The sequence below is a fragment of the Pongo abelii genome, chromosome 5 (genome assembly GCF_028885655.2).
Source record: "Pongo abelii isolate AG06213 chromosome 5, NHGRI_mPonAbe1-v2.0_pri, whole genome shotgun sequence".
In the NCBI taxonomy this organism is placed as follows: Eukaryota; Metazoa; Chordata; class Mammalia; order Primates; family Hominidae; genus Pongo; species Pongo abelii.
In genome coordinates this window covers 28,084,830-28,112,032 of record NC_071990.2, presented here as the reverse complement: position 1 = coordinate 28,112,032, position 27,203 = coordinate 28,084,830, and the positions used below count along the sequence as shown (strand labels likewise).

Here is a 27,203-nt window from a genome sequence, read left to right as displayed (position 1 = left end):
GGTATTATATTTAACATTTCTGTCAGATGATCCTGGAGTTTATCCTTTAAACCTACTGTGACACGAAAATTCTTCTTAGGCTTCCCTACAATGTGTAGAACTTTTTCCTGATGCAAAAGGAGAAATGGGTGTCTTAGTTTAAGCTGATACTTTGTGGAGTTTTTAGGTGGCGCTACATATTAGGTAATTTATTTTCCCTCTGATAGGAAAGTGTTGCTAAGGGTTTTGACTTAAAATCCAACTTCCTTGGCCACTCATTCAGTGGAGAAACAAGAAAAAAGAAACATTTTACAATCTGCTCTCTCTCTGAAGTCTGCTACCTGAGAGATTCCTCTGCACCATAAAACTTGATCTCCACAATCCTTTACCTTAGCCTAAACATTCCTTTCCATTAATCCCAGGTCTTCAGATAAACTCAACCAATTGTCAAGCAGAAAATGTTTAAGTTTACCTATAGCTTGGAAGCCCACGCTTTGATTTGTCCTGCCTTTCTGAACCAAACCAATCTATTTCTTAAATGTATTTGATTGATGTTTCATGCCTCCCTAAAATATATAAAACCAAGCTGTACCCTGACCACCTTGGGCACATGTTCTCAGGACCCCCTTGAGGTCTGTGTCACAGGCCATGGCCACTTGTATTTGGCTCAGAATAAGTCTCTTCAAATATTTTATGGAGTTTGACTCTTTTCATCAACAAGTTCATGGGGTTCACTATGCTATTCCACTTCTGTTTGAATCTTATATAAAAGAGTTAAATTACACAATCCCCAATTCAAGAGTTGGCTGCTCTGCAACACATTTAGGAGTTACTGAAAACAGTGCAAAACTCAACTGTGTATGGACTCATCGTGAGCAAATTGCAGCACTTCTCCTTTTCCATCTCAGGAAACCTCTGAACATTTAAATCAAATACATGAAAGGGAAGAGATGGGGTTGCAGCCTTAGTAATCATAAAAGGGAGTAAGGGAGGGCAGGCAAAGAGCCTTGGGAAACCTCAAGCCTCAAGTCCTTAGTCCTAAGAAGGGGAGAGTCCTCCTCTCCATGAGTAAACTTCACTGAGAAAGAGCTTCCTCTGGGGCAGAACACTTAAGGCTACGTAAGTCTTCTCCAGTTTTTTAAAAAATTTTCCTCCTTTTTAAATTTTTTGATGGAGGCAGCATAATAAATTTTTTTTTTTTTGAGACAAAGTTTCTGGGTTTGTTTTGTTTTGTTTTGTTTTGAGACGGGGTCTCTCTCTGTGGCCAGGCTGGAGTGCAGTGGCATGATCACTGCATCTCAAACTCCTGGGTTTAAGTGATCCTCTCACCTCAACCTCCTATCTGGGGACTACAAGCACACACCACCACATGCAGCTAATTTTTAAATTTTTTTTTTGTAGAAACAGGGTCTCACTATGTTGCACAGACTGGTCTCAAACTCCTGGCCTCAAGCAATACTGCGGCCTTGGCCTCCAAAAGCTCTGGGATTACAGGCTTGTACCACCACACCTGGTGTACAATTGATTTTCTTAAAGATCTACACAGGGAAGAAATTTTTTTTCTCTAGACCTAAGCCAAGCAAACAGAAGAGAAAGACTGAGGACATTTCGGACAGTAGCTAGCATCTTACCTGGATTAATCCAGTTCTGTGATGTGGCCTCGTACTCAGGATACAGATGACTTTCTAACACTGAAGATGTGATAGAAAAACTCTAAGGGAGTTCCAGGTGACTAAAATGTAGAAATCTGGTATCAGTATAAAGCTTGACATCATAAAGAAATTGAGATTTGGAGTTAAAAGCCAAGGTTTAACTAAAAAGGTGTGATGTCATAAGTTAACATCAGGGGAATCTAGGTGAAGGGAATATGAGAACTCCATCTCTGCAACATTTCTCTAAGTCTAAAATTACTCCAAAATTAAAGCATTACTAAAAATAAAAGTTCAGGGTTTCAGCCTTGGCTCTGATGCTTGGATTTTCTGAACCTTAGAGTCCTCATCTGTAAAATGGTATAATGATAACGCTCATTTCCCTGTGTGGCTGTTGTGAGGACCAACTATGGTTAAGTAAGTGGACACACACTGCAGACACTGAAACACACAGCCAATGCTGGTCACTTTCCAAGGGAGAGTCACGTAGGTGTCAGAGAGAAGCAGTAAGGTAGAAAAGGTGTTTATAGTGTAGACCCTGGTCACAGGGAACACCAAAGACCCAATTGTTATAAACCATCAGTAGAACTCTGTTATACTTTGTAGTTAAACACAGGTACCAAGTCTTTCAGGCATGTTGGCTGTGGCAGTACCATTTATTATATTATTAGAAGGGTTTAGCAGCCGTCTCAAAAAAATAAATAAATAATAAATAAGAGGGACACAGCTAGTAAGAATAAGAAAGAGGTAAAACGAACAAAAGAGAAAACAGTAGCTTCAAACACCCAACTTTCCTTTAAGGAAGTCCCTGGGCCATAAGTCAGTATTTGTTTCAAACACACTTCATGGAGAAAGGAAGAGAGAGGCATTTTCTAGTCTCAACCTACCCCACACGACTTGGCTGGTGATCTGGAAAACTTGCTCATAGCAAGCCCTAGACCAGCTCAGCCACTGTGTGGATCTTCTGATGGCGAATGAGGTTGCAGTGTCGATTAAAGCTTTTCCCACATTCAATGCACTGGTGAGGTCGCTCCCCTGTGTGGCTTCTCTGATGTTCAATGAGAAATGAACGTCGACTGTAGCTCTTACTGCACTGGCTGCACTGATACGGCTTTTCTCCTTTGTGGATTCTCTGATGCTGGATAAGACCCGCACTCTGACTGAAGGCCTTCCCACACTCCTTACAGTGGTACCGTTTCTGTATATTGTGGATTCCTCGGTGATTAAAAAGACCAGAACTTCGACTGAAGGCTTTCCCACATTCATTACATTCATAAGGTCTTTCTCCAGTATGAATTCTTTGATGTCGAATGAGACCTGAGCTCTGAGTAAAGCTCTTCCCACATTCATCACATTTGTGTTGCCCCTCTCCTAAGAGGTTTCCCCACTGCCTCTCTATCCTATCCTTATGTTCACCAACTTCTCCATGTGGGGGATCCTGCTGTGATACCTCCCAGGTCTGCTCATTAAACATTTTCCCATGTGGTTCCACTATTGTAGGACAGTCTTTCCTTAGCACCAACTCTCTGTCCTCAGTCTTGGTTACTTCATCTGAAACAAAGAAAAAGGCTAGGTAAATGTCACTTGTTCCCTGAGCCTATGGGAAGATGACTATGTCTATAAAAATATACCATAGAAAAAGAAGTGGGCTAGAAACAGAAGGGCTAGTGTGGTAACATCTTCCCCTAGGTAAGGATGAAAGTTTGCCCTCTTTGGCAAAATGCAGGTCAGTCCATCCCCATGTAGACTTGGCCTGGGGAGTTGTTTTTTGTTTTGTTTTTTGAGCCAGAGTGTCACTCTGTAGCCCAGGCTGGAGTGCAATGGTGTGATCTCAGCTCACTGCAGCCTCCATTTCCCGGGTTCAAGCGATTCTCCTGCCTCAGTCTCCCAAGTAGTTGAAACTACAGGCACGCACCCCCATGCCCAACTAATTTTGTATTTTTAGTACAGACGGGGTTTCGCCATGTTGGCCATCCTGGTCTTGAACTCCTGACCTCAGGTGATCCACCCACCTAGGCCTCCCAAAATGCTGCGATTACAGGCGTGAGCCACTGCACCCAGCTGGCAGTATTTTTTTTATACTTCTTTATGGGGAGGGATGGGTAAAGATTAGGGTGGCTTCTCTGGAGTATTTCCTTACACCTCTCTCTCCTTTCTGAGATAACCTCAAAGTGACCCTTTCCAAGGAAAGTTACTTCATGTATTCATTCATTCATTTTCAGAACAAGTATTAAACTTCTACTATTTAGGTGCTTCAGGCAGTACAGTAGTCCCCACTTATCTGTGGTTTTGCCTTTACAAAGTTTCAGCTACCCATAGTCAATCACAGTTCAAATATACTAAATGGAAGATTCCAGAAGCAAACAATTTTTTTTTTTTTTTTTTTTTTTTCTGAGATGGAGTCTCGCTCTGTCAGCCCTTGGCTCACCGCAACCTCCGCTTCCTGGGTTTAAGTGATTCTCCTGCCTCAGCCTCCCGAGTAGCTGGGACTACAGGCACACATCACCATGCCTGGCTAATTTTTTTTTTTTTTTTTTTGTATTTTTAGTAGAGATGAGATTTCGTCATGCTGGCCAGGCTGGTCTCGAACTCCTGGCCTCATGATCCATCCGCCTTGGCCTCCCAAAGTGCTGGGATTACAGGCATGAGCCACCGTGCCCGGCACAAACAATTCTTAAGTTTTAAATTTGGCACCATTCTGAGTAGTATGATGAAATCTCATGCCATCTGGCTCTGTCTCACCCAGGACATGAGTCTTCCTTTTGTCCAGCATATCCACACTGTACATGCTGCCTGCCTGTTGCACACCTAGTAGCCATCTTGGTTATCAGATTGACTGTTGCAGTGTCTCAGTGCTTGTGTTTACATACCCCTTATTTTACTTAGTAATGGCCCCAAAGTGCAAAAGTAGTGAGGATGGCATATTATTATAATTGTTCCATTTTATTATTAGTTATTGTTGTTAATCTCTTACTATGCCTAATTTATAAATTAAACTTTATCTTAGGTATGTATAGGAAAAAAATAGTATATACAGGGTTCAGTATTATCCTTGGTTTCAGGCATCTACTGGGGGTCTTGGAATGTATCCCCCTTGAATAGTGAGGACTACTATACTTTATGACTTTCAAATCCACAATTATCCAAGGTGCATTCCCATCATAAGACCTTTGCTCCAGTGCTTCTCTCTTCCTGGAAACTTCTCACCTCAAATGAAAGCAAGGCCCAGTCTCTCGCTTCCTTCAAGTCTTTGTTCAACTCACCTTCTCAATGAGGTCTATCTTAATTCTTCTATTTAATATCACAATCTGTTTGCCTTATCCGTAGCACTCTTAATCTCCCTTATCCTGTTCTATTTTTGCCTTATTCCATAGCCTCATCACCTTTTAACACACTGTATCATTTCTTTACTTTTATATTTATTATTATCTCCCTCTTGCTACAATCTAATCTCTATGAGAGGAAGATCCTTCTGTTTTATTCCTGAGAATCATGCCTGGCACATAGTCTGATTTCACTTTGCAACCCAGAAAAAGGCCGAGGACAACAGACCCAGGCCTCCTCTTTTGACCAAAATATTTGCCTCTTTCTCCCATATCTAACTGTCCTGTCTCTCACACACAAGAATAGGTACCTCTTAGGACTCCTCTGTTGTTAGGCCGTGTTTCTCCTCCTCCTTTTAGCTGGGGGAATCACAGCAGGTTTGGAAAATAAAAATGTGTCTGTAGAGAACAGATGGGCCCCAAGTGGGATCAGTACTGCCCTTCTGCTCAAACTTCGTATTAAATCTGAAATCCATAAGGGAGCTGGGTAGAATATAAAAATTCAGACATTTCCCACCTTTTAATGATTACCATTTATACAACTTTCATGACTTATGAAGCACTTTCAGATATATTATCAAACTGACTCACCACAAAACTCGATGTTATTATCCCATCTCTTTAAAGAACTACAGAAAAATATGGGCCAGGCGCGGTGGCTCACACCTGTAATCCCAGCACTTTGGGAGGGCGAGGCGGGCGAATCACGAGGTTAGGAGATCGAGACCATCCTGGCTAACACGGTGAAACCCTGTCTCTACTAAAAATACAAAAAATTAGCCGGGCGTGGTGGCGGGTGCCTGTAGTCCCAGCTACTTGGGAGGCTGAGACAGGAGAATGGCATGAACCCAGGAGGCAGAGCTTGCAGTGAGCCGAGATTGTGCCACTGCACTCCAGCCTGGGCGACAGAGCGAGACTCCATCTCAAAAAAAAAAAAAAGAAAAATATGGGAAGATACATATATATGGGTAGACAGACTATATAGAGAAACGTCTAGAAAATATGCAGCAAAGTGACAAGAGTGTTACCTCTAGGGAGTAGGATTTGGAAAACTTCCATTTTTTACTATATAAACTTTTGTATTATTTGGATTTTTAAATAATCAGCATAACTTAAAAAGAAACTCAGGCTTACCTATTGAATATTGCTTGGCTAAGAATTTGAAAAACTGGAACTTGAATTTGGTCCTTGTAATTTCAAACACTATGTTGTTTTATAATATTGGCTTTACCTAAATTTGTAACGCATACCTGCGCTGATATCCTACAAGGAGAACTCTCCAGTCTCCAGATGCCCTCTGGATATTCTCCTACAGCCATAGTAGATGCTTAATAAACACTTGTTGAATGATAGATGGATAGATGAGCGGATAGGTGGAAAATACAGATGTGCTTCTTGGAAAAGGGGATTCTCAGCAGGGTTCTAGATGCAGTTTGGAAGGCAGAAGAAAGGAAGTGGCTAGAAAATAAAAGGTCCAAGTTCATAGAGAGAGGAAGAAGAAAGAAACAAAGAAATTGGAAAGATGCTCATAAAGAGGGAAAATGTTATCAGAAGCAATTTTAATCTGATAAAGTCACAAGAGCTATAAGAAGGTCTGCACAGAATTTACTCAACACATACACTTTAATTTAAATCAAGAGATGTGTTCCATGTAATATAAATCCATAATTGCTAGGGTAAATGAAATAAACAGAAGCTAGAGACAAAGAGGCAAGGGAAGTTGCAGCTTTGATGCATATAGGAGTAATATGAAACTGAAAACAGTAGAACCTTGCTAAAGATTGATTGTCAGAAGATTAACAAAAAGTCAGTAAGAGGGTATGATTTTATGTGTGGGAAATCAGACAAGCTAGAGCCAATTCCTGCAGGGAGGGCTAGAATGGGAAAGCAGCTGACTCGGTCCCAAGTGCTCAGTACTATATCCACAAGGGTGGCCACTGCCACCACTCAGAAGACTACAGAGAAGGAAATGGCAAAGTCTGATTTCACTGGATTCTCCCATACAGTTCTGCCACTTACTAAGCATATCTCATATCTTTCTACTGCAAGTATGAACCCAAATCAGCAAGGGTGGCACTGGTGACTTGTGACAATAGTGACATAATGCATGCCAAGTGCTTTTCATAAATTGTATTTGATACTCACAATGACTTTCTGAGGTACATACTGGTTATGGACTAAATTGTATTCCCTCACATATGCTGAGGTTCTAACCCCTCAATATGATTATATTTGGAGATAGGGCCTTGAGGAAGGTATTAAAAGTTAAATGAGGTTATAAGGCAGGGCCCTATCGGGTAGGAATGGTATCTGTCCTTATAAGAAGATGAGAGAGCTTGCTCTCTCTCTGTATGCACACAGAAGAAAGGCCATGTGAGGATACAGCAAGAAGATGGCCATCTATAAGCCAGGAAGAGGCCTCACCAGAAACCAAACCTGATGGCGTCTTGATCTTGGACTACTAGTCTTTGAAAATGTGAGAAAATAAATTTCTGTTAAAGACAACCAGTCTGTGGTATTCTCTTAAGGCAGCGCGAGTAGACTAAACCAAAGCTATTATCAACCCCATTTTGTAGATGAGGGATCTGAGGTCAAGTGGTTAAGTAATCTGCCCAATACAAGCAGCTTCCATGAGGCGATGCCAGGATCTGAACCTGTCTGTCAAACCTTGAAGTCCATTCTCTGAAGCTGTGCTCCACAGCGATCCCCGAAAGCCTTCCTCATGTACCATGCATCAGAAGTCCAGAGAGCTTCCAGGATGGTACTCAGGGAGAAGTCTGCACGCAGGGAGAAGGGTCAAAGATGAGCACACTAGGCTCTCAGAAGCACTGACCATTACTGCTATCTGGTAAGGAGTCTTTGGATCTCCTGTTTTCCCAGCTCTGGGTTTATTGTTTGTTTTTGCTTGACCAGGTGAGATTTGTTCAACATCAAATAAATGCTGTCCCTCACCTGTCTCTCCAATAGAATGGCACTTCTGAGCAGAGTCACATGTGAGCTGTGGCTCCTTAGGCTGGGACTGAAGGCTCAGTGGTGTCTGCTCTGCTACAGGCACCATCTCTTTACAGAGGACTTCTTGTCTGTGTCTGTGGGCCACCATCTGGGGACAAAAAAGACAAGATTTGACTTTTGAAGAAATTAACCGTCTGAAATAAACACTTCCAAGAAAGAAGGAAACAGGAAGGAGAGTATTTTATCACCAATGTCAAGGAGACACAAAACAGAGGATACAAGGATTCTTGGCATGCCAAAATACACATTTTTCTCTAGGAAATCTCCCTTCCCACCTCATGTTGTGGTTCATCGAGCTCTCTCTCCAGATCCTCCAGCAAAATCACAGCCTCTTCTCCACTCTCTGGACAGTGTTCCCTCACCCAGCCCTGGAGCTCCTTGGGCAGAATGGATAGAAACTGCTCCAGCACCAGCAGATCCAAAATCTGCTCCTTTGTGCTCACATGTGGCCTCAACCACTGGTAGCAAAGTTCCTGGAGTCGGGTAAGAGCCTCCCTCGGCCCAGGGGTCTCTTGGTAGCACAGCTGTCGAAAGTGCCTTCGGAAGATTTCCCTTGCCAGTGGATTATTGCGTTTCAGTCTGGATTCCTGCCATTGAAGGTGACTTTTTGCTTCCACCTTCATTGTCAGAAGTTCTTCCCATGCCTCGGGAACTGGAACACCCAGGGATAAAACCTTCTTTGAGTGTGTATTCATCTTGACCTTGAACAGCTTAAAAGGTACCCTCCAGCTGGAGCTATGCTTCAAGACAAACCTTGGAGGTGCCTGCCTAAGCAGTAAAAATAAATTATTTATATAGAAAAATGATAATAGCTGATGACAGAAACTGATAATACAAGCAATTATCATAGGCCCTAAAGCTCTTCTCTGAAAAGTGATTTGGTGACCAAAGGATGGAAATAATGGAAATATATATATTCATAATGTGCAAAGAGCATAAGCTTTTAACTTACCCAGATATGGGTTTTCTTTCTTTCTTCTTTTTTTTAAAATGGGGAATTTCACTGTTTCCCAGGCTGGAGTGCAGTGGCATAATCACAGCTCACTGCAACCTCAAACTCCTGGGTTTAAGTGATCCTCCTACCTTGGCTTCCCAAAGTGCTGGGATTACAGGTGTCAGCCACTACACCTGACCCAGACCTAGGTTTTATTCTGATCCTAATATTTACTGGTTGTGTGACCTTGTGCTAAGTTTTTATATCTTCTTTCAATCTTGATTTCTTTATGTGAAAAAGAAATAGCAATAATACTTTACAGAGTTCATGGAGGAAAACAGCCCATGAATTAGGGACTGCACCAATCACTCAGAAAGTCTGAATAAAAAGTTTGAACTCACTGTATAAACATCAACTTAGAGGAAGAATAAATGGAAATATTGTTCCTGTCGACTAAATGAATGAACCAACATTTACTTTACTATTTACTTCAGTTTTCTTAAATTAATCTTCAAAACAACCATTTAAGGTTGGTATTATTTTCACTAAATTTACAGAAAGAAAGGCTTAGGTGGATTCCAAGTCCTGGAGATTTCCACACCGCCCTGCTGCTACTGAAGAGTAACAGTCAACACTGCACAAGTCTACAATATGCTTTCAGATACAAGACTATATTTTATCCTCATAATTACCCACTGAGGTTTTATTATAATAATTATTTCACTAGATAAGAAATGGAAGCCAGGGAAAGTTAAGTAGATTGCCCAAGGTCAACTTCTTTTTGAGGACAATCCTAAGAAGCCAAAGCCCAAGGGAGAAGTTTTCTCCACAGACCCAGGAAGCTCCTGAAACCCAGGGGGGTGTTCCCAAAATGTGTGTCTCCAAAATGTCGGGAAGCACAGCGCAGCAGCTGAATTCCACCTTGAAAGGCCCTATGGCAGACATCTGGGGAATCTGAATTGGGAGGTGGAGAGAAGTACAGGGAGCCCCAGAATATGCCCTTTAAGGGGCTCCTCAGTGATTTGTATGTATTATAAGGTTTGAGAATCAATGAACTAAGGAAAAGGGAATCGGGAACTGCTACATTCTGCGCTTGAAAACCAGCCCATTCAACGCCCCTTAATTTGCTTTTAGAATCTAGAGGTGAGAGGGTATACAGGTTCTCCATCGTGAAGGCTGCCAAAGTCTTAATAGTCCTTAACTTCCTCTCCCGGGTGTTTCTTTCCCTGAATCCTAAGCCTGTTGTCGTTATTCACCGAGGTGACCCTTCAGCCTCGCAGTCCTCCTACAACCCTTTCTTGTACAATGTCCCCCCAGCTGGGGATGACCACTCTGGTCTAGGGGACGCCCGAAGCCGCCCGGCACTGACCGTCGCCCCCTCCTCCGGCTCCCACTTCCCGGCGGCTGAGGTTCACTTTCCACACCCCTTTCCCAGCCCCACCCTCCCTGACCCGCCTCCATTCCCGGTGCCCACAGCCAACTCACGAGACCCGGAACGCGCAAGGAGGGAGAGGGGGTTACCGGCCCGGCGTTGCTAGAAGCGCGGCACGAACAATGGCCGGGCGGGGAAGAAAGATGCCGACCTCTCCTCTAAGGCGGACGGAGCGGAGGCACTTCCGGGCCGGTCTAGGAGTCCATGTCTCGATGTCCGGCGTTCACCTTGCTTCGGACTCAACCCCCAATTTCCTGGCGTCCAGTTCTTTTTCAGCAGTGAATCACATAACCAGAATGTCATACGTGTGTGGGCCGCACACAGGTTTTAAACGGAAAACGTTGATGAAGCATAGAACGTTTTAACTATTGAAAATGCTGATTTTTAAAAGCATTTTTAAAATTAATACATTATTTATGGTTAAAAAAACCCTCAGACAATACCAAAATTAATAAAGTAAAATGTCAAACCCCACCTACCCCTCCTTAGTCCCACTCCCCGAGGCAGCCACTGTCACCGTTAGCCTGGAATTTGTATATCATTGTGATCCTCTCTCACACACACAATGGCATTATTTTATATTTAGCCTTTTCTCCCCCGCTTATTTTAACTTTTTCACTTCATGTATCCTAAACAGCTTTACTCATCATGTAAGTCTAACTTATTCTATGGGTGCATAACAGTCCATAAAGCAATTTATTTGTCCAGGCCCCTACGTATTCTTTATTTAGGCATCTGCCTGCCTGCTTGCCTTCTTTCCTCCCTCCCTTCCTCTTTCCTACCTTCCTCCCTTCCTTCCTGCCTTTCTCCCATCCTCCTTTCCTTTTCTTTCTTTCTTGTTTTTGTTTGTTTTTTGTTTTTTTGCTGTAAAAGTTTTCTGGAGTTTTAGTAATAGTAATACAAAATCAAACCAATTAAATAAATTTGTCACCCAGGCTGGAGTGCAGTGGCACCATCATAGCTCACTGCAGACTGCAACTCCTGGCTCAAGCAATCCTGCCTCAGCCTCCTGAGTAGCTGGGACTACAGTCACACACCACCATGCCCAGCATTTTTTTTTTTTTGGGTAGAGAACAGGGTCTCGCTTTGTTGGCCAGGCTGGTCTCTAACTCCTGCCCTCAAGCGATCCTCCCACCTCAGCCTGGCAAAGTGCTGGTACAGGCATGAGCCACCATGCCCAGCCTTAAATAAATTTTATTGGTACAAAAGAGCATAATTGTAGGTACTGTTAGTCATTCATCGGTTTTACTATGCCAACCAGAATGATGGTGTCGTGTAGATTAAACTATATTCTGTTTGTTTTGACAGAATCTTATCATTTATTTTATTAAAGCAGTAAGAAAGTATCTTGTGTGTTAATGGAGCCTCCATGATCTGTTTTAACTCCAAAACAGTAGTAGTTCGGAAAATTTCTTTATTATTTTCCTCAACCTAGCCTTCTGAGGGCATTAAATAAACCCGAGCTTTATGCTTTACTTCTATTTATTTCAAATATCCAATAAGTATATAATCAATAAGAGCACTAACATGCAGAAAATTTGCTCAAAAATCCTCATCACTTTTTCCACCATACCATGTTCACTTGCGAATTCCTCATTACAAACTTTCCTAACAAACTATGAAATGAGAGTAAATGCTCAACTTCTTTTGGACTTGAATAGACTGTTTAAATATGTTATTCTTTTCCATTTTGGATGACCGTCTTTGACAAGCAAATGCAATTTAATATTTGTATGAAACTTCTTAAATGTCTCACTGGCAGTTGGTTAGGGTCTCTCACTGGTTTATATGTGCTTGCTAAGTGGGTCAACTATAGGGCTCAGCCCAAAGTCAAGTGGGCAGCACATTGGACTTCACAATGGTTAGCCCTGAGAGAGACTGGCTTTGATTCACCTGTTTCCGGGAAGATTCCACTATAGCAGTACTTTGATGAGTGTCCTGGGACAAAAGGGATTATTTTTAACATATAACTGGGAATCCGTACTGAATATTGAAAATGCCACACCAACTCAAAGACAAGGAATACTGACTGCAAAATCAACCAAAAAGGTTAAGGATTACCTGAATCTAGAAGCAGGCATATTGGGATACTAACTTGGCTTTAGGTTATGCCATAAGCTAAAAAAATTAAGATGAAATAAAGCAAAAAGAAAGAGAGAAAGAAAGAAGAAAGAAAGAAAGAAAGAGAAAGAAAGAAAGAAAGAAAGAGAAAGGAAGGAAGAAAGAGAGAAAGAGAAAGAAAGGGAGAAAGGAAAAGAGGGAGATAGGGAAAAAGGAAGGAAGGAAGGACTTGGAGGATTGGTGACAAAGAGATGATTGATGAAACTAGCTCGTATGTGGATAGATCTCTTAGAATGGATACCAAATGTACAAATATTTGTGTCCTGTATGAATCTTCATTAACCCACTGTGTCAGAGGGTTTCAGTAAGCAAGTGAACAAGATGATGGTGAAACAGAACATGGACTCCTCCTCTTCACAGCCTACTGGGATCCCTCCTTAAGCATGAAAATAAAGGAAAAATTGTGAGTCCCTTCAAGGGAAATTCCAGGCACCCTGCAACCAGCAACTAGGGAAATAAATTAATAACCTGCTAAGCAAGAAGATAATAATAGCATAAACAATAGTCACCCAAGTGAGTCAGAGTTATGAGATGTTTGTTTCCTTATAGAAACTAAAGATAACATTTGACATATGTCCTTGAGTTGAGTTGTTTTTCAGAAACCAGGACCCCCACCAGATGGAAAATATTGATCACTGTCATATAGACCTTGACATACAAGAACCAGAAGATGGATAAGGAAGTCCTAGAAATTTTCCAGCCTTTAACTCACATTGGAGAACCCCCTCAACCATGCCTTAAAAACTCTTGCTTGTAAGCCATCTTACAAAGAGTTCAGATCTTAAGTGTTAGTGGCCCAATAAGCTTGCTTGGTGCTCTACAATAGATGCCTTACTTTCTCTCACTGCAAATCCTAGTGTCAATGTTTGGCTTTGCTGCACTGGAGAAGCAGACCCAAGTTTTGTTGCTTAACAATCTGCTTTATGAGTATCAGCAACTCTTTTTTCAGCTATCTCAGCATTTGCTCAAGAAACTTTTGAACATAGTGACCATGGCTGCCATGATGAAGGCTGTACATAGGCTCAAAAAACAAGACAAAAGCTTTTCTGTTGAAATCCAATTTGCAAGAGCCAAAACCAATCCTAATCCCTAGAAGTGATGTAATATCACAGTGGAAACAGCCAGCCACCTGATGGTAAATTGATTACATTCAACTCTTTCCATGATGGAGAGGACAAAACTTTTCTTCAAAGCAATAGACACTTTGGGATTTGGATTGGCTTTTCATCCCTACCATGCTCTGTCAGTACTGACTGGTTGAAAGCCCCACTTACACCAGCCTCAACTTAGGTGGGCATTAAAATAAAATGATTTGGTCTTTTTCTTTTTTCTTTTTTTTTTTTTTTGAGACAGGTCAACTTGTTCTTATAAATCCTTTCCTGTCCCTTAATGATGCCTTGAGCAGCTCCCATAGCTTTCTGGCAATTTTAAGTATTAAAGGTCTTATTCAGCTTATTTTTAATTTTAAATTTTATTGTTTATTGAATAAGTTACATAGCCAAGGATTCAAAATATAAGAGGTGCGAAAGGGCATACATTGAAAAATCTCTGTGATATTTTAAATTTTGTTATGTGTGATAATGATATTGTAGTTCTGTAGGAGAATGTTCTTACTTTTCAGAGATGGGTACTGAAATATTCAAAGATGGTATGCCATGATGTCTATAATTTAATTTAAAATACTTCAGCAGAGAGAAAGGCGGGGAGTTAAGTATGACAAAATGTGAACAATTATAAAATCTAAATGATAAGTATATAGATGTTCATTACATGTTATGTAACATAAACTAGAAATAAAATCCAATCCCCACCCCAAACCTGGCTAACTAAACAGACCCCTTGTGGCAAAAGTGATACCAGAAAAAACTTAAAATCTGAGTTCCCAGCCCTGACAGAATGAGACGTCAGACACGACTCATTATACCCTCCTCCCTTGTGTGGTTTAGACACAACTGACCAGCATTAAAGTTAAAGTAGAAATCATAAGACTGATAGAATAGACTCTTTGTGGCAATCAGATACCAAATTATAAGCAGGACCTAAGTCCATGCCAGGGAAGGGTTAAGTCACGCTTCCTTTCACTTAAGGAAGAAACTGTGTTCTAACCGCCACAAAGTTTTCCTTTTTCTCTAGCAGCTAAACAAGCACTGCCCGTGAGATAAGAAATATTCAAACAATTTGCAGCTCCACTAGATGCTGACAAACTGTACCCCTGTTACACCAACTGTAACTATAGCTTTGACTGAACATGAGACTGATTTTAGTAACTTTCTCCTGATAAGACCAACCATGGACTCATTCTAACTCTTTTACAGAGACTGTGCACTTCTGTGCTCTCATGTCCTAAAGTGACCATTTGACCTATAGAGCCTAGTTGTAATACATGCAAATGTTAAGTCTCTACTTCAAAGTGAACATGTAACATGCATGTTTGTTCAATGTGCATGTGTCAGGACCCCTTCCTGAATATTCATAGCTCCTTCAGTAACCTGTTGAATATGTATGTTTGGTCAACTCATTCAGCATAAAGCTTCTACCTCAACCCCTCCTCCTTCAAAGTGCCTGTCTCTGGATGTGGCCGGAGGAAGGCTTCCCAGCCTGTAGTTTGGCCACCTTGCAGGCTGTAACCCTTAAGAAGAAATAAAGTCTTTTCTCTCTTTTTCTAAATTTGTATCTTGTGATATTTTCTTTAAGTTAAAAATACATAAACCTTTGGGAGCAGATGTATTTCCAAATTCAGGTTTTTTTTTTTTTTTTTTTTTTTAGAAAGATAATGTGCATACACTGTACATTATGTAACTTCCAGCAGAGTTTCAGAGCATATCAAACACCTCAATATTTCTGCTTTGAGATTTATGATTAGTCACTTTAAATGAGTTAAATAAAGGCTATGAAGAAGTTCAGGTTTTCCCCTCAGATAGATTGTAGTGCCAAATTTATGGAGGAAAGATTTGGAGTTTTTAGAATTTTATGGATTTTGGAACTGTGATTAAGGGATCCTGGATATGTACTAGTCTATTTTCTGTGTTTTTTTGCATATTTAAACATCTTCAAAATAAAAATTTGTTAAATAAAAATATACAACTTATTCCTACCACTAGTCACCTAATTTCATCCACTAGAAACAGCCAAAGGTATTGATTTCTTTTTTTTTTTTCTAGACAGGATCTCTCTCTGTCACCAAGGCTGGAGTGCTGTCACCAAGGCTGGAGTGCAGTGGCACGATCTCAGCTCACTGCAATCTCCGCCTCTCAGACTCAAGAGATTCTCCCACCTCAGCCCCCCAAGTAGCTGGGGACCACAGACATGTGCCACCATGCCTGAAGAATTTTTGTACTTTTAGTAGAGACGGGGTTTTGCCATGTTGCCCAGGCTGGTCTCGAACTCCTGAACTCAAGTGATCTGCCTGCCGCCTCATCCCAAAGTGCTAGGATTCCAGGTGTCAGCCACCATGCCCGGCCTTCATTTCTTATATAGCCTTTCAGAGATATTTTAGGTATGTAGAAGCAGATAGTTATATATAATTTTGCCCTGGGATTTTACAGAAATAGTAGAAATTTTTCCTATAGCCATACATATAGAGCTGCATCTCTATTTTGACAGCTGCATACTATTTCATTATGCACCAGTCATTTATTGATAAGCAATTAAGCTATTAATATTTCCTATCACTTTCTATTTATAAACACTGCTGAGCTTCAGATACGTATTATCTTACATATGTGTGAGTCTGTCTCTAGGATGAATTCCTAGAAGTAGAATTCCCGCGTCAAAGAATATGCACATTTAAAAAATGTATAGACTTCGGGCCGGGGCGCGGGTAGGTGCGGGTCGTCGGCGGAGAGAAGCCAGCAGCTAGAGCAACGCAGGGCCAGGAGGGCAGGACCGCCCCGCGGCCACAGCCCGGACCTTCTTCCGCACCCAACCCTCCCCCCCCGCCCCACGGGCCACCCTCCGGTCCGTTCTCCCCGCCCGGTCGCCGCCCGCCAGCCCTTCGTCCCCCGGCCGCCCAACCTCCTAAGAGCTGAAAGAATTATTTTTGGGAGTCATGACCATAGCTTCCTGCTTCCCCCAACCCTCGACGACGAAAAGGACTTCGGCCCCCCGCCGGGCGGCTCCGGGGAAGGAAGAGAGAGCTACCTCCGCCCCGCGCTCAGGGCCACTCTAGAGGGAGAAGCTGCCCCGAGGACGGCAGAGCGCCCAGCCGCGGCGGAGACCGGAAGCCTTCTGGAGCCCAAGGCTGTGCACGTCCCCTGTGCTGATTCTCTGCCTAGGAAAGGACCATGCAGCTGGAGATCAAAGTAGCCCTGAACTTCATCATCTTCTACTTGTACAACAAGCTGCTCTGGCGCCTCTGAAAAAGAAATAAGAAGCCCACTGGTACCCTGACAAACCACTGAAGGGCTCTGGCTTCCATTATGTCCACATTGAGGAGATGGTGGACCCCGTTGGGGAGGTGGCCGCCAAGCGAAGTGGCCTGACAGTGGAAGATGTGCGGGTCAATGTGCCTGAGGAGCTGAGCATATGGATTGACCCCTTCGGAGTGTCCTACCAGATTGGCGAGAAGGGAGCAGTGAAAGTGCTGTACCTGGATGACAGTGAGGGCTGCGGGGCCCCGGAGCTGGACATGAAGATCAAGAGCAGTTTCAGCCCTGACGACCAGATGCTCTTTCTCCTCGGAAGCCAGGACAGCTCCTTGTCCAACTCCCCGTCGCTATGCTTTGCCCATCACCCAGCCCCACCTTCATCCTCTGCCTCGCCCAGCCCATCACCTTCATCATGGACTCCTTCGCTGCCACCAAATTAGGCTCCACTAAGATGAAGAAGACGAGTGGGGCAGCAAGTGGTAGGGGTGCAGCCAGCGGTGAAGCAGGTGGCCAGCAGCCTGCATGGCCCGCTTCAACACCAACAGCTTGTTGAAACACAAGAGTCTTTCTCTGTCTGTGCATTCATTGAACTTCATCCCGGCCAACCGGCCCCTCAATCCCAGCTCTCGCCCCAAGGCCACGTACAGTCTCAAGTACAACAGCGGTGGCTTGCCCAGTTTCTTCTTTGATGGGGTCAATGGCCAGGGCAGTGGCACCCCAGCCCTCTTTGGAGGCAGTGGGGCTGTCACCTGCAACGCCAGCAGCTTCTACATGGTCTAGGTATTTGGAGGTGGCGCCACCCGCCTCTTCCTGTAGAAGCCACCCTTCATGGAAGGCCTCAGCTACAACCTGAACACTATGCAATATCCTAGTCAACCGTTGCAGTCTGTGGTGCTGGCCAGCTGACCGTCTACCTGCCCTGGGACCAGGAGCACCCAAGACCACAGAAAAGAGAAAGAAAAGGAAAGGCCAAAAACAAAACAAAACAAAACAAAAAAACAAGAGGAAAAGAAAAATGTACAAAAAGATTTTCGATTTTCTCACTCTCACTTCTAGAAAAAAAGATCTAGTGCAGGCACAGAATGGGAGGGGCTTCCAAAGCACCTAAATGTGTTTAACTAACCCCCCTACCACTTACAATTCGCCCATTGGCCTGTAATTTGGTTGGTTTGGGTTTTGTATTTCTTTTTTCTTTCTTTCTTTCTTTTTTTTTAACATGTAGTTCTTTATATAACATCTTTAATTGGTGGCTTCCTTTGCTAAGAATGGGCCAGAAATGAATTCTGCTCCCTGTTCCTCCCATCCTCCTCACACTCCTGGTTTAGGATTGGTGTGTCCAAGCTCACAGGGAAGAAAGAGCTGCAGCTGGACCCTGACCCTCCCTGGAACAGGGAGAGGCTGACCTGTGTCACTGCCTCTGTCACCCAGCTATTCTCACACTCAAAGCCATCCAAACTTGGCAGGCCTTCTCAGGCCCTGTGACCAAAATAGGCCTGACTCTAGCCTCCATTCCCTTTCAGGCTGGGCCACAGGGAGCTGCCAGCTGGCCACTTGACACACCCCCCCGCCCCCAAACACACACACACCCTAGAGCTGATGTCTGTGACTACAGGAAGGTTAGCACTTTATCTAGTTGAATTCCTGTCATCTCTGTCCTGAGGCCCCACCTCACCATTCCCTCGAGGCCCAGACCATCATCAAGGCCCTGGCCACCCAGCCACTGATGCATATGGCCTTTTTTTTCTCTCATGCAGCCTCTTCTCCCCTGGGGCAGAGGTTGTGGGGAGGGAGGTGGTGTGTGTGTGTGTGTGTGTGTGTGTGTGTGTGTGTGTTTGTGTGTGTGTGTGGTTTGCTGTCCAGTTTTAAAGGATTCCAAGACATGTGAAACTTCCTCACTAGATGTGATTCTGGGTTGTGGCAAGTGCTTATTAATGAGTGAGGCTGGGGAATGGGCTGGGGGTATTAGCAGTCATTTTGCAATGTGTGTGGTGGGGTCACGCCACTATGGCTAAGCCTAAGACACTCCCAGAGAGAAGCACTGCAGAAGGAACTGGTTTCCAGACTGCAGAGGGATCTGCATTTTTGTTTTTGACCACCTCCACCAAAAAAATAGGTTAGCTCTGAAGGGCAAAGTGAATACCCAAGCCTCTGATGCCTATGAGAAGTCCCTGGACCTCAACCCTCCTGTTGTGTGATGTTAGCCCCATGGGGAGCTGCTCACCTGAGCACCTTTGGGGGTGAGAAGGGAGGCAGGGAGGCAGGGTGGGATATTGGAGTCAGCATCTGTAGTGGGTAGCCCTGAGCCTGGAATAGATACTTTTTGGTGTTTTGGTTGTAGGTGTTATTTGAGTACCTTTGTGCCCCTGCCTGATTGAGAGCTTCTCAGTACTTTTTGCCATCCCCCTCACTGCCCTGACCCAACCCCACTGGACCTTAATACAGTGAGGGGTAGTATCCTGGACAGGGACTCTGCACTCCCAGCTGACGTGTTTGGATCACAGAAGAGTGTTTGGCCCTCTGCCTTTGCCAGAAGAGGGTTTGTTTCTCCAACCCTAGAAGGCCAGGCTGATGTGGACAGGAGCCAGGCGAGCAGGGTAATGAACTTTTTTTTCTTTGGCAAGTGGGGCACTTGGCATCAGGGTCCCATCACCAGAAAGCACCAAACCCCTGCCACCACACCCACTCCATCCTCCCCAGGGACCTCAAGTGGGCAACTGCCGTGGCTGTGGGTCCAGCCTAGGCAGGCACTGCCAGCCTCCTCTCCCTGCAGTAGGCACTAGTTCTACTTCCCCCAGCAGGCAATGCCCTGGTTTCTCAGCCCAGCACTACCTGTTCCCCCAGACTTCTCAGGGGCCAGCCCAGTTTGGGCCACCTTCTCCCTCATCCACAGCTCCCACATAGGTGATAGGCCCAGCAGATAGCTTCTCTCTGGGAAAGGTTGGATGCTGCCTTACATCCCCTTCTAGCCCTCCTATCATCCACACACACGGGCATCCACCCACATCTAGGTCGGCTTGTTTCTCACCACTTGTAGGGAGAGACAGGTGACCAATCTCTTCGTGTCTTTTGAAATGTGAGGAAAAATGTGCGTTCAGGAGCATGACTTCAGTGCTGGGCTCTAGGGCCCAGTTCAGCCTGTCTTGTCTCAAATGTAGGCATTTTTGCTTCAATTTTATTTTTTTAAGAAAACAAAAACAGAAACCTGCACTAATTTACCTGGTTTCATAGGAAAACTTTTGAAAAATGTTTTACATTTTTTGATGTCCATTTGTATTGAATAATTTGCTATACTTCTAAAATGTAAGAGGTGTATATAATAGATGTATATTTCTAACATAATAAACATAATTTTTTCCTTTTCAAGATTTTTCCTTAAAAAGATGAAACTTTTTTTTTTTTCAGGAAAAACAAACTTTAAAAAAGAGAATAAAATCTTTACTCCCCTTTCCCCATCCTGTCTCTATCTGTCCCTCTTTTCCAGGAACAAATCAGAAAGTGGGTTATCTTGTGAAGAAAGTAAACTGTTAGTCTGGAATGATGTCTTTTCCTCAATGCAGTGAGCTATAAATCCTCCAGTTTTCTCTCTAGGGATGGGAAGGGGGCATTGAGGCAAGCCTGGAGAGGAGCCAGGGGAGCAGGGTCATGAGCTTTTTTCTTTAGTGAAGGACGAATACAATCAAGGGGTTTGTATACAGAATGTTGTGCAATATTTTGGAATGGGACATTGGTATGGTTAGAGATTTTTAGTTTAAAAACAAAACAAAAAGATTTATGAAATCTGTAGAGTTTCTACTGTTCCAGATTTTTTTAAGTTTGTATGGAAAGCATGATATATTATATAATTTTTAAAAAATGTATATATACTGCTAGATTGCCCCCAAAGTAGTTATAAAAATTTACAGCTCTCTAACAATACCTGACAGTTATTTCCCCTCCCACCTTCACCAAAGTTTTTGATCTTTGACAGTCTGATGGGTAAAAAATGGTATATTATTGTGGTATTAATGAACATTTTTTAAAAAACTAGCTCTGGCGAGTTTATTAAAGGAAATTTTTGCATGGTTTACTTTTCACTAGTCTGTGCTGGCATGCTTCTAATGATATCAGAATCACCTGGATCAATGATAGCCGGTGTTCATACTCTATAGTATTTTCCGCATCCTGTGGCCAGTTCAATATTATTGCTGCTGTAGTGATGGACACCAGTTTTGGCCAAAATTGTGTAGTACTCTATTTCTGACTTCTTCAAAGGTGGGCAATTGTTAGCGAGAATGACCAATTTCGCTTTGCCTTGTCTGATCATTTTCAGAGTCCGCTTGTACCCCAGCACATCCTTTCCACTTTTCATAATAAGTTGGAGCCTAGAGTTGCTGGATTCCAGCGATTTTTTAATTTTCTTTGCAGCCACCATCTTCCTGCCTTAGGTGCCAGATGGCCTCCATCCAAGAGCAGCCACCAAGATGCTGCAAGGGAGTGAGAAAGGAACTTAAATATGAATGACCTTGAATGAATTAGTATTCATGTATATTTCCTTTCTGTAAATTTCTGTTTATGTCTTTTCCATTTTTTCTCTTTGTGACAGTGTTTCCTTTTGTTTTTGAGACAGTCTCTCTCTGTTGCCCAAAGGTGGAGTGCAGTGGCGTGATCTGGGCTCACTACAACCTCCACCTTCTAGGTTCAAGCGATTCTCATGCCTCAGCCTCCTGAGTAGCTGGGACTACAGGCGTGCCCAAAACACCTGGCTAATTTTTGTATTTTTTGGTAGAGACAGAGTTTCACCATGTTTGCCAGGCTGGTCTTGAACTCCTGAACTCAAGTGATCTGCCCACCTCAGCCTCCCAAAGTGCTGGGATTAAGGTGTGAGCCACTGTGGCTGGCCTGTGATAGTATTTCTTTTGTTGACTTGTATGATTATCATGTATTAGGGAAATCAGTCCTTTGTGATAAACACAGACTTTTTCTATTTAACTTTGTTCGTGGTTTTTGTTATACAAAAATTTTAAATTTTTAAGTAGTTTAATTTAATTATCTTTTATGTTTTCTAGGTTTTGTGTGATACTTAGAAAGACCTCCCTCATGCCAAAACCATAAAAGAAAATTCTCTCTTTTATTTTTTTTAGTGCTTCTATGGGATTTTTTTTTCTATTTAAATGTTGAACTCCCTGGTTGTGAGATGTGAGGTGTGGATTATGCTCTATTTTTTTCAGATGTCTATCTAGATATTCCAGTACCCTTTATAGCATAATTCATCTTTTCCCTACTGCCTTGAAATGTCAACTTTATCAAATGCTTAAATATTTGTGCCTGCTTCTGGATTCTTTATGCTATTTGTACTACAATGTTTTATTCACCATACCTTAAAATATGCCTAAATACCCAAAAGGTGTACGTCTGCCTCATTATTCTTTTCTGAATTTTCTTGGCTACTAATGTTGTTTATTTTCCACATAAACTTTAGAAGCAATATATACAGTTTGAAAACAAAACTCTATTTTAATTTGTATTGGCATTATATTAAATATGTAGACTAACTTGTAGAGAAGATTAACGAAGTGTTCTTTATATGCGTCTTGTAATTTCCTTCTAAATTTATTTCTCAATGTTTTATCTCTTTTGTTGCTATTGTAAATGGGATCTTTTCTTCCACTGTGTGTGTGGGTAGGAAGGCAAGTGATTTCTCTTATTTGTATAAATATATTTAATTTCATAAATAAATCCTAGTGTACCTTCATATATCTAATGTAGTGATACTTTTATCTCCTTCTTTTGAATTTATTTATTTAAATAATTCTAACCCAAAGCACTACAAAATACTTGTGGTAAAAGTGGACATCTTTCTAACTTGTTGCTAACTTCAAAGGCAACGCATATAATGTATTCTCTGAAAAGCAGGATGATGACCGTTGATGTAAGTTAGATATGTTTTCTAATGTGAAGTAAGGAGCTATCCTCTTTTATTAAAAGTTTCAAAAATTATTACTAAAAAAATGGATCTTAGTACAACTAAATGCCATTTCCACATTTACCTAAATCCTTTTATGCTTTCTCTCCTCACATATGCTAATACGGCGAATTATGTTTAAAGATTTTTCTATTTTAAATAATACTTATGCTCATCTCCATTTTGTCATTGTGAATTATTTATTCCTTTAGTGTGCTGCTGGATTCTGTTTGCTCCCATTTTATTTAGGATTCTGCATAAGAAAGAATAAAAAATGGGATTTTCCTATTGGTAGTTATCTTGAGTTTTGAGAATACTCTTAGAATTGTTTCTGAAAAAAATCGAATATTCCCTTTGCTTTTTACGTTCTGGAATCGTTTTAAATACATTGAAATTATCTGTTCTATAATGGTTTATTATAATTTATCTGTGAAACTGTAATGTCTGATGTTTTTTCTGGGGGAAGTCTGTTGACAACTTTTATTTGTTCTGTTGTAATTGGTATGTTTGATTTTCCATTTCTTCTAAAGGTTGTCTGGTATATTTTCTAGAAATACATTGCAACCAGGTTTTTCAATCATATTGCAGAGCACCGAAAAAAAATAATATCTTTTACTTTCATCTGCATTTGTGGTTACAAGCATTGCTACTACCATTGACTCTCTGGAGTGAGAGCAGTTACAGGAACTAACCACTGAGAGAATGGCAGAGCTCAGAATAGAAACTGAAGCGGAGGGGAACTCACCTTCCACTTAACACACGGTTTTGGCAGTGCGCGCTTTGTCAGCTAGGGTATTTAAAGTTCGCGGGAACTGGAGGTGCAAAAGGAAGAAAAAACCAACAGGTTGGGCGCGGTGCCTCGCTGTAAACCCAGGGTTTTGGGAGGGCGAGCCAGAGGATCACTTGAGCACAACAGCTGGAGACTAGCCTGGCCAACTTGGCAAGACTCCGTCTCTACAAAACGAACAAACAAAAATCAAGAAATTGGATCTGGATCAAAAAGGAAATTCCTCGAAAGAAAAAGGTCCGGGCCGCGAGCTTCTGCCAAGAGTGGGGAAGCACAGGACTCACTACGTGGCCAGCCCGGATCGCACCTCCTGCGCTCATTGCGCTCTCCAACGAGTAAGAGGTGCTTGAGGAATATTTATTAAGTAGATCTTCCTCACTCTGTTGTTTTCCTGCTTTGGACTCCGATTCTTAAATTTTGGTCTTTCTGAATCAGACATTTTAAACCTAGAAGGACGTGGGAACGCATCCAGTAAAGATTGCAGGTCGGCGCACCCACTACTCTTTGCTCTGAGATTCCATCCCCCAATCCCACCTTAGTGTCCTACCTTGAGGTTCCTGGATGGTGGCCAGAGAATCTCCGAACCCATGAATTTCAAGAGTCTTTCCTCAGATCCTTAAAGGGCTACCCAAATTGTCCCGCTGGACCAAGATCAGACCTCCCAATTCCTTTGCCCAGACACTACTAACACCGCACCCCCACCCCCGCCCCGTGCTTTTTAGCACTCCCACCTCCCATCTCTGCCAGGCAAAGGACGACAAATTCTTTGCAGGTAGAAATTCTACCTTTCACTTCTTTCACAGTCTTCACACTACCGTCACCACTGAGCTCAACGCAGTAGTTGGTCAGCGCCTAATGTAACATTGACTCTGGAGTCCTATGTAAGTGACTATTAATTGTATTATACAGATTATTTATTTATTTATTTAATGCTGGGTCTCTCACAGTCTCCCAGGCTGGAGTGCAGTGGTGTAATCCTAGTTCAGGGCAGCCTCCAACTCCTGCGTTAGAGCGATCTTTGCGCCTAGGCCTCTCAGAGTGCTGGGATTACAGGGGTGAGCCACCTCGCCCCACCCCAATTTTTTAATGATATAAAGTTATATGCTCCTCTGCCTGCCAACCGCTTCAGAGGTTGCAAAAGCAAATTTAGTAATAATCAAAAAGTCCTTGCACCCCCCCATTCAATTCCTAAAAATAAAAACAATAATAATCTGCAAGAGTTTGGCTTTGGCGTGTATTCCTCAAAGCTACTTAAAAATGAATATATAACTGTATGTATACTTCTAGACTTATATTTACAAAAACAGAAACTGCTACACAATATTGTTCTGCAGTACACTTTTTATGTCAGTTACTGCCTATTTTATTCTTTTTGATGGTTATATGGTAGTACAATTAAGTTGATGCACCATAATTTGTTTAACCAACCTTGTATCAACCCTCTATTTCAAAGGCTGCTACCTTGAACATTCTTTTATGCTCTTGTGCATACCTTGTTGAATTTATGCAAATATTTCTGTAGAATAAAGTTTTAGAAGTGGAATAGCCAAGTGATGATATCTACCTTTTAAAAAGTCAGTTTATTGAAGTTTAATTTCCATACAGTAAAATTTACCTTTTTATATGTAGTTGGATAAATTTTGGCAAACACATATAGTCATGTAAAGACCTCTACAATAACAAGATATACATTTCCAGCATCCCCCCAATATTCTTCCTCACTTCTCTTTAGTCAACCTTTCCCTCCACTCCTAGCCTGACAATTACTGATGTGATTTTTTACTTTATCTTTTGTCTTATCTGGAATAGAATCACACAGTATAAGCATTTAAGTCTGGGTTCTAGTCTCTTTCACTTGGCACACTGCTTTGAGACTCACTTATGTTGCATGTATCTGGTTTGTTCTTTATGTTGCTGAGTAATATTGTACTGCATGAATGTACCACAATTTGCTTATCTACTCACTAGGTGATAAGACATTTGGATTGTTTCCAGTTTTGACAATTATAAATAAAGCTGCTATAAACATTTGTGTACAGGTGGACATGTTTTCAATTTTTTTGAGTAAATATCTAGGAGGAGGATTTTAGATCATGGAGTAAGGATATACTTAACTTCATAAAAGAAACCTGTCAAACTGTTTTTCCAAGTGGCCATACCATTTTTGTATTCTCACTGGCAAAGTATGAGAGTTTCAATTTTTCCATATCCTCATCAACACTTAGTGTTATCAGGTTTTTAAATTTTTTTTAAAGTTTTGCCATTGTAATAGGCATGTAGTGGTTTTAATTTGAATTTTCCTAATGACCAATGATATTGAAGTTTTTTCATGTGCTTGTTTGCTATCTGTATATCATTTTTGTTGAAGTGTAATTCAAATCTTTTCCCCATTTTTGTTGGGGAGGGTGGAATTGTTTTCCTATTGTGCATAATCTACATATGTTTTCTCTGAGTCTGAGAGTTGTCCATTTTTACTAACAGTCCCTTTCAAAGAAGAGACGTTTTTAATTTTGACAAATTATCAATTTTTTATTATTTATGTTTTTTGTATCATATTTTAAAATTCTTGTTTAACAAAGTCATAAGGATTTTCTCTGAAGTTTTCTTTTAGAAATCTTAAAGTTGTAGGTTTAGTTTTAGGTTTTATTTTGGTCTGTGGGCCATTGTGAGTTAATTTTTTGTATACAGTGTGAGGTAAGGATGGAGATTCATGTTTTTGTTTTGTTTTTGCACATGGCTCTTGTCCAATTGGTACACCACCATTAGTTGAAAAGACTTTCCTTTCCCCTCTAAAGGATTAACTGAATCACCTTGGCAACTTTGATGAAAATTGGTTGATATCACGAGTCTATTTTTGAACTCTAATATCTACTTTTAAATTGTGATAAATGATAGGCAAATTTGCCATCCCCACCAGAAAAGTGTGGCATCGACCTTACAACTGACTCCCAGTTCATTTGGTCCCTTGCCTCTTCCTTACTAGAAACAGAAGTAGGGCCATGTGCTCCAGTTTCTCTTCCCTCAGCCCAAACCCAGCTCTTCTTAAAGTCTCATGAGCTGATGCCACTGCACAGCTTGGTAGCAGACAGCATAGCAACTTCCACATTCGCCAGAAACTCTTTATGAGGCAGCCAATTCATTTCACTACACTAGGTATTGCGGAGGCAACTGCCCTTGGGTTGGGTAAGGATTTATTACTGCACTTGGAATCTGGGGATGTGAGTTCAAGACTCAACCAGACCTGGAGGTCTAGTTTTGCATTTACCTCTCCAGTAACTGCTTATTTCTCTCCTTTTCTGAGTAAAACTCCTTTACAGCTTAATGATATATTTAATTACAAGGAGTAAGAATGTTGTGTTTCAAAAAGAAAGAGTTCTCACGTTGTAATTTAATGCCTCTTCTCTGTGAATCAAGTTGAGCTGAGCCCTGGAGACCTCAGAACAGGTCTTAGGTTTATCAACTCCTCGGCAGCCAGGTGGAAAAGCCGAATGGGAAGCTTTCTCGGGATGAGACACCCACTGGCCTCATCTTCAGAAGATGGGGGCGCTCCTCGCCTCTCTCTTTGTCCCTTAGCCCGCTCACGGACGCCCGACCTCACCAGGTAGTGTTGCTTGATTTGTATGCAAAATGTTGTTCTTCCTTTACCTGAAATTCAAAT

The 27,203-nt window shown here is 42.0% G+C and overlaps 1 protein-coding gene and 2 pseudogenes across 7 annotated transcripts; 1 reads left to right on the top strand and 2 right to left on the bottom strand.

Moving 5' to 3' along the window:
* Positions 1-2,254: 2,254 nt before the first annotated feature.
* ZSCAN9 (zinc finger and SCAN domain containing 9) lies at positions 2,255-10,841 on the bottom strand. Of its 7 annotated transcripts, none has more exons than XM_063725408.1 (4): positions 10,481-10,841; positions 8,239-8,731; positions 7,904-8,051; positions 2,255-3,179 (listed from the first exon to the last, which is right to left on the bottom strand). In XM_063725408.1, the coding sequence occupies exons 1-4, from the start codon at positions 10,630-10,632 to the stop codon at positions 2,563-2,565; spliced, it is 1,410 nt and encodes a 469-aa protein (XP_063581478.1). In that variant the 5' UTR covers positions 10,633-10,841; the 3' UTR covers positions 2,255-2,562. The 7 variants fall into 7 exon arrangements, with proteins under 7 accessions (XP_063581478.1, XP_054414564.1, XP_054414562.2 ...); XM_054558589.2 differs by having other exon boundaries at positions 8,239-8,615; positions 10,383-10,834; XM_054558587.2 differs by having other exon boundaries at positions 8,239-8,727; positions 10,419-10,828.
* A 5,892-nt stretch (positions 10,842-16,733) lies between these two features.
* On the top strand, positions 16,734-17,819 carry LOC100432503 (protein Tob2-like; annotated as a pseudogene).
* A 3,061-nt stretch (positions 17,820-20,880) lies between these two features.
* LOC112133896 (large ribosomal subunit protein eL30-like) lies at positions 20,881-21,228 on the bottom strand (annotated as a pseudogene).
* Positions 21,229-27,203: the final 5,975 nt, after the last annotated feature.

Excerpts from the sequence above, each read along its gene's own strand:
- ZSCAN9 (XM_063725408.1), bottom strand. The coding sequence starts at position 10,632 with ATGACATTCTGGTTATGTGATTCACTGCTGAAAAAGAACTGGACGCCA. Across the intron at positions 8,052-8,238 it reads TCGATGAACCACAACATGAG|ATGGTGGCCCACAGACACAG; the intron begins GTGGGAAGGGAG and ends TTTTGTCCCCAG. Across the intron at positions 3,180-7,903 it reads CCATTCTATTGGAGAGACAG|ATGAAGTAACCAAGACTGAG; the intron begins GTGAGGGACAGC and ends TCTTTGTTTCAG.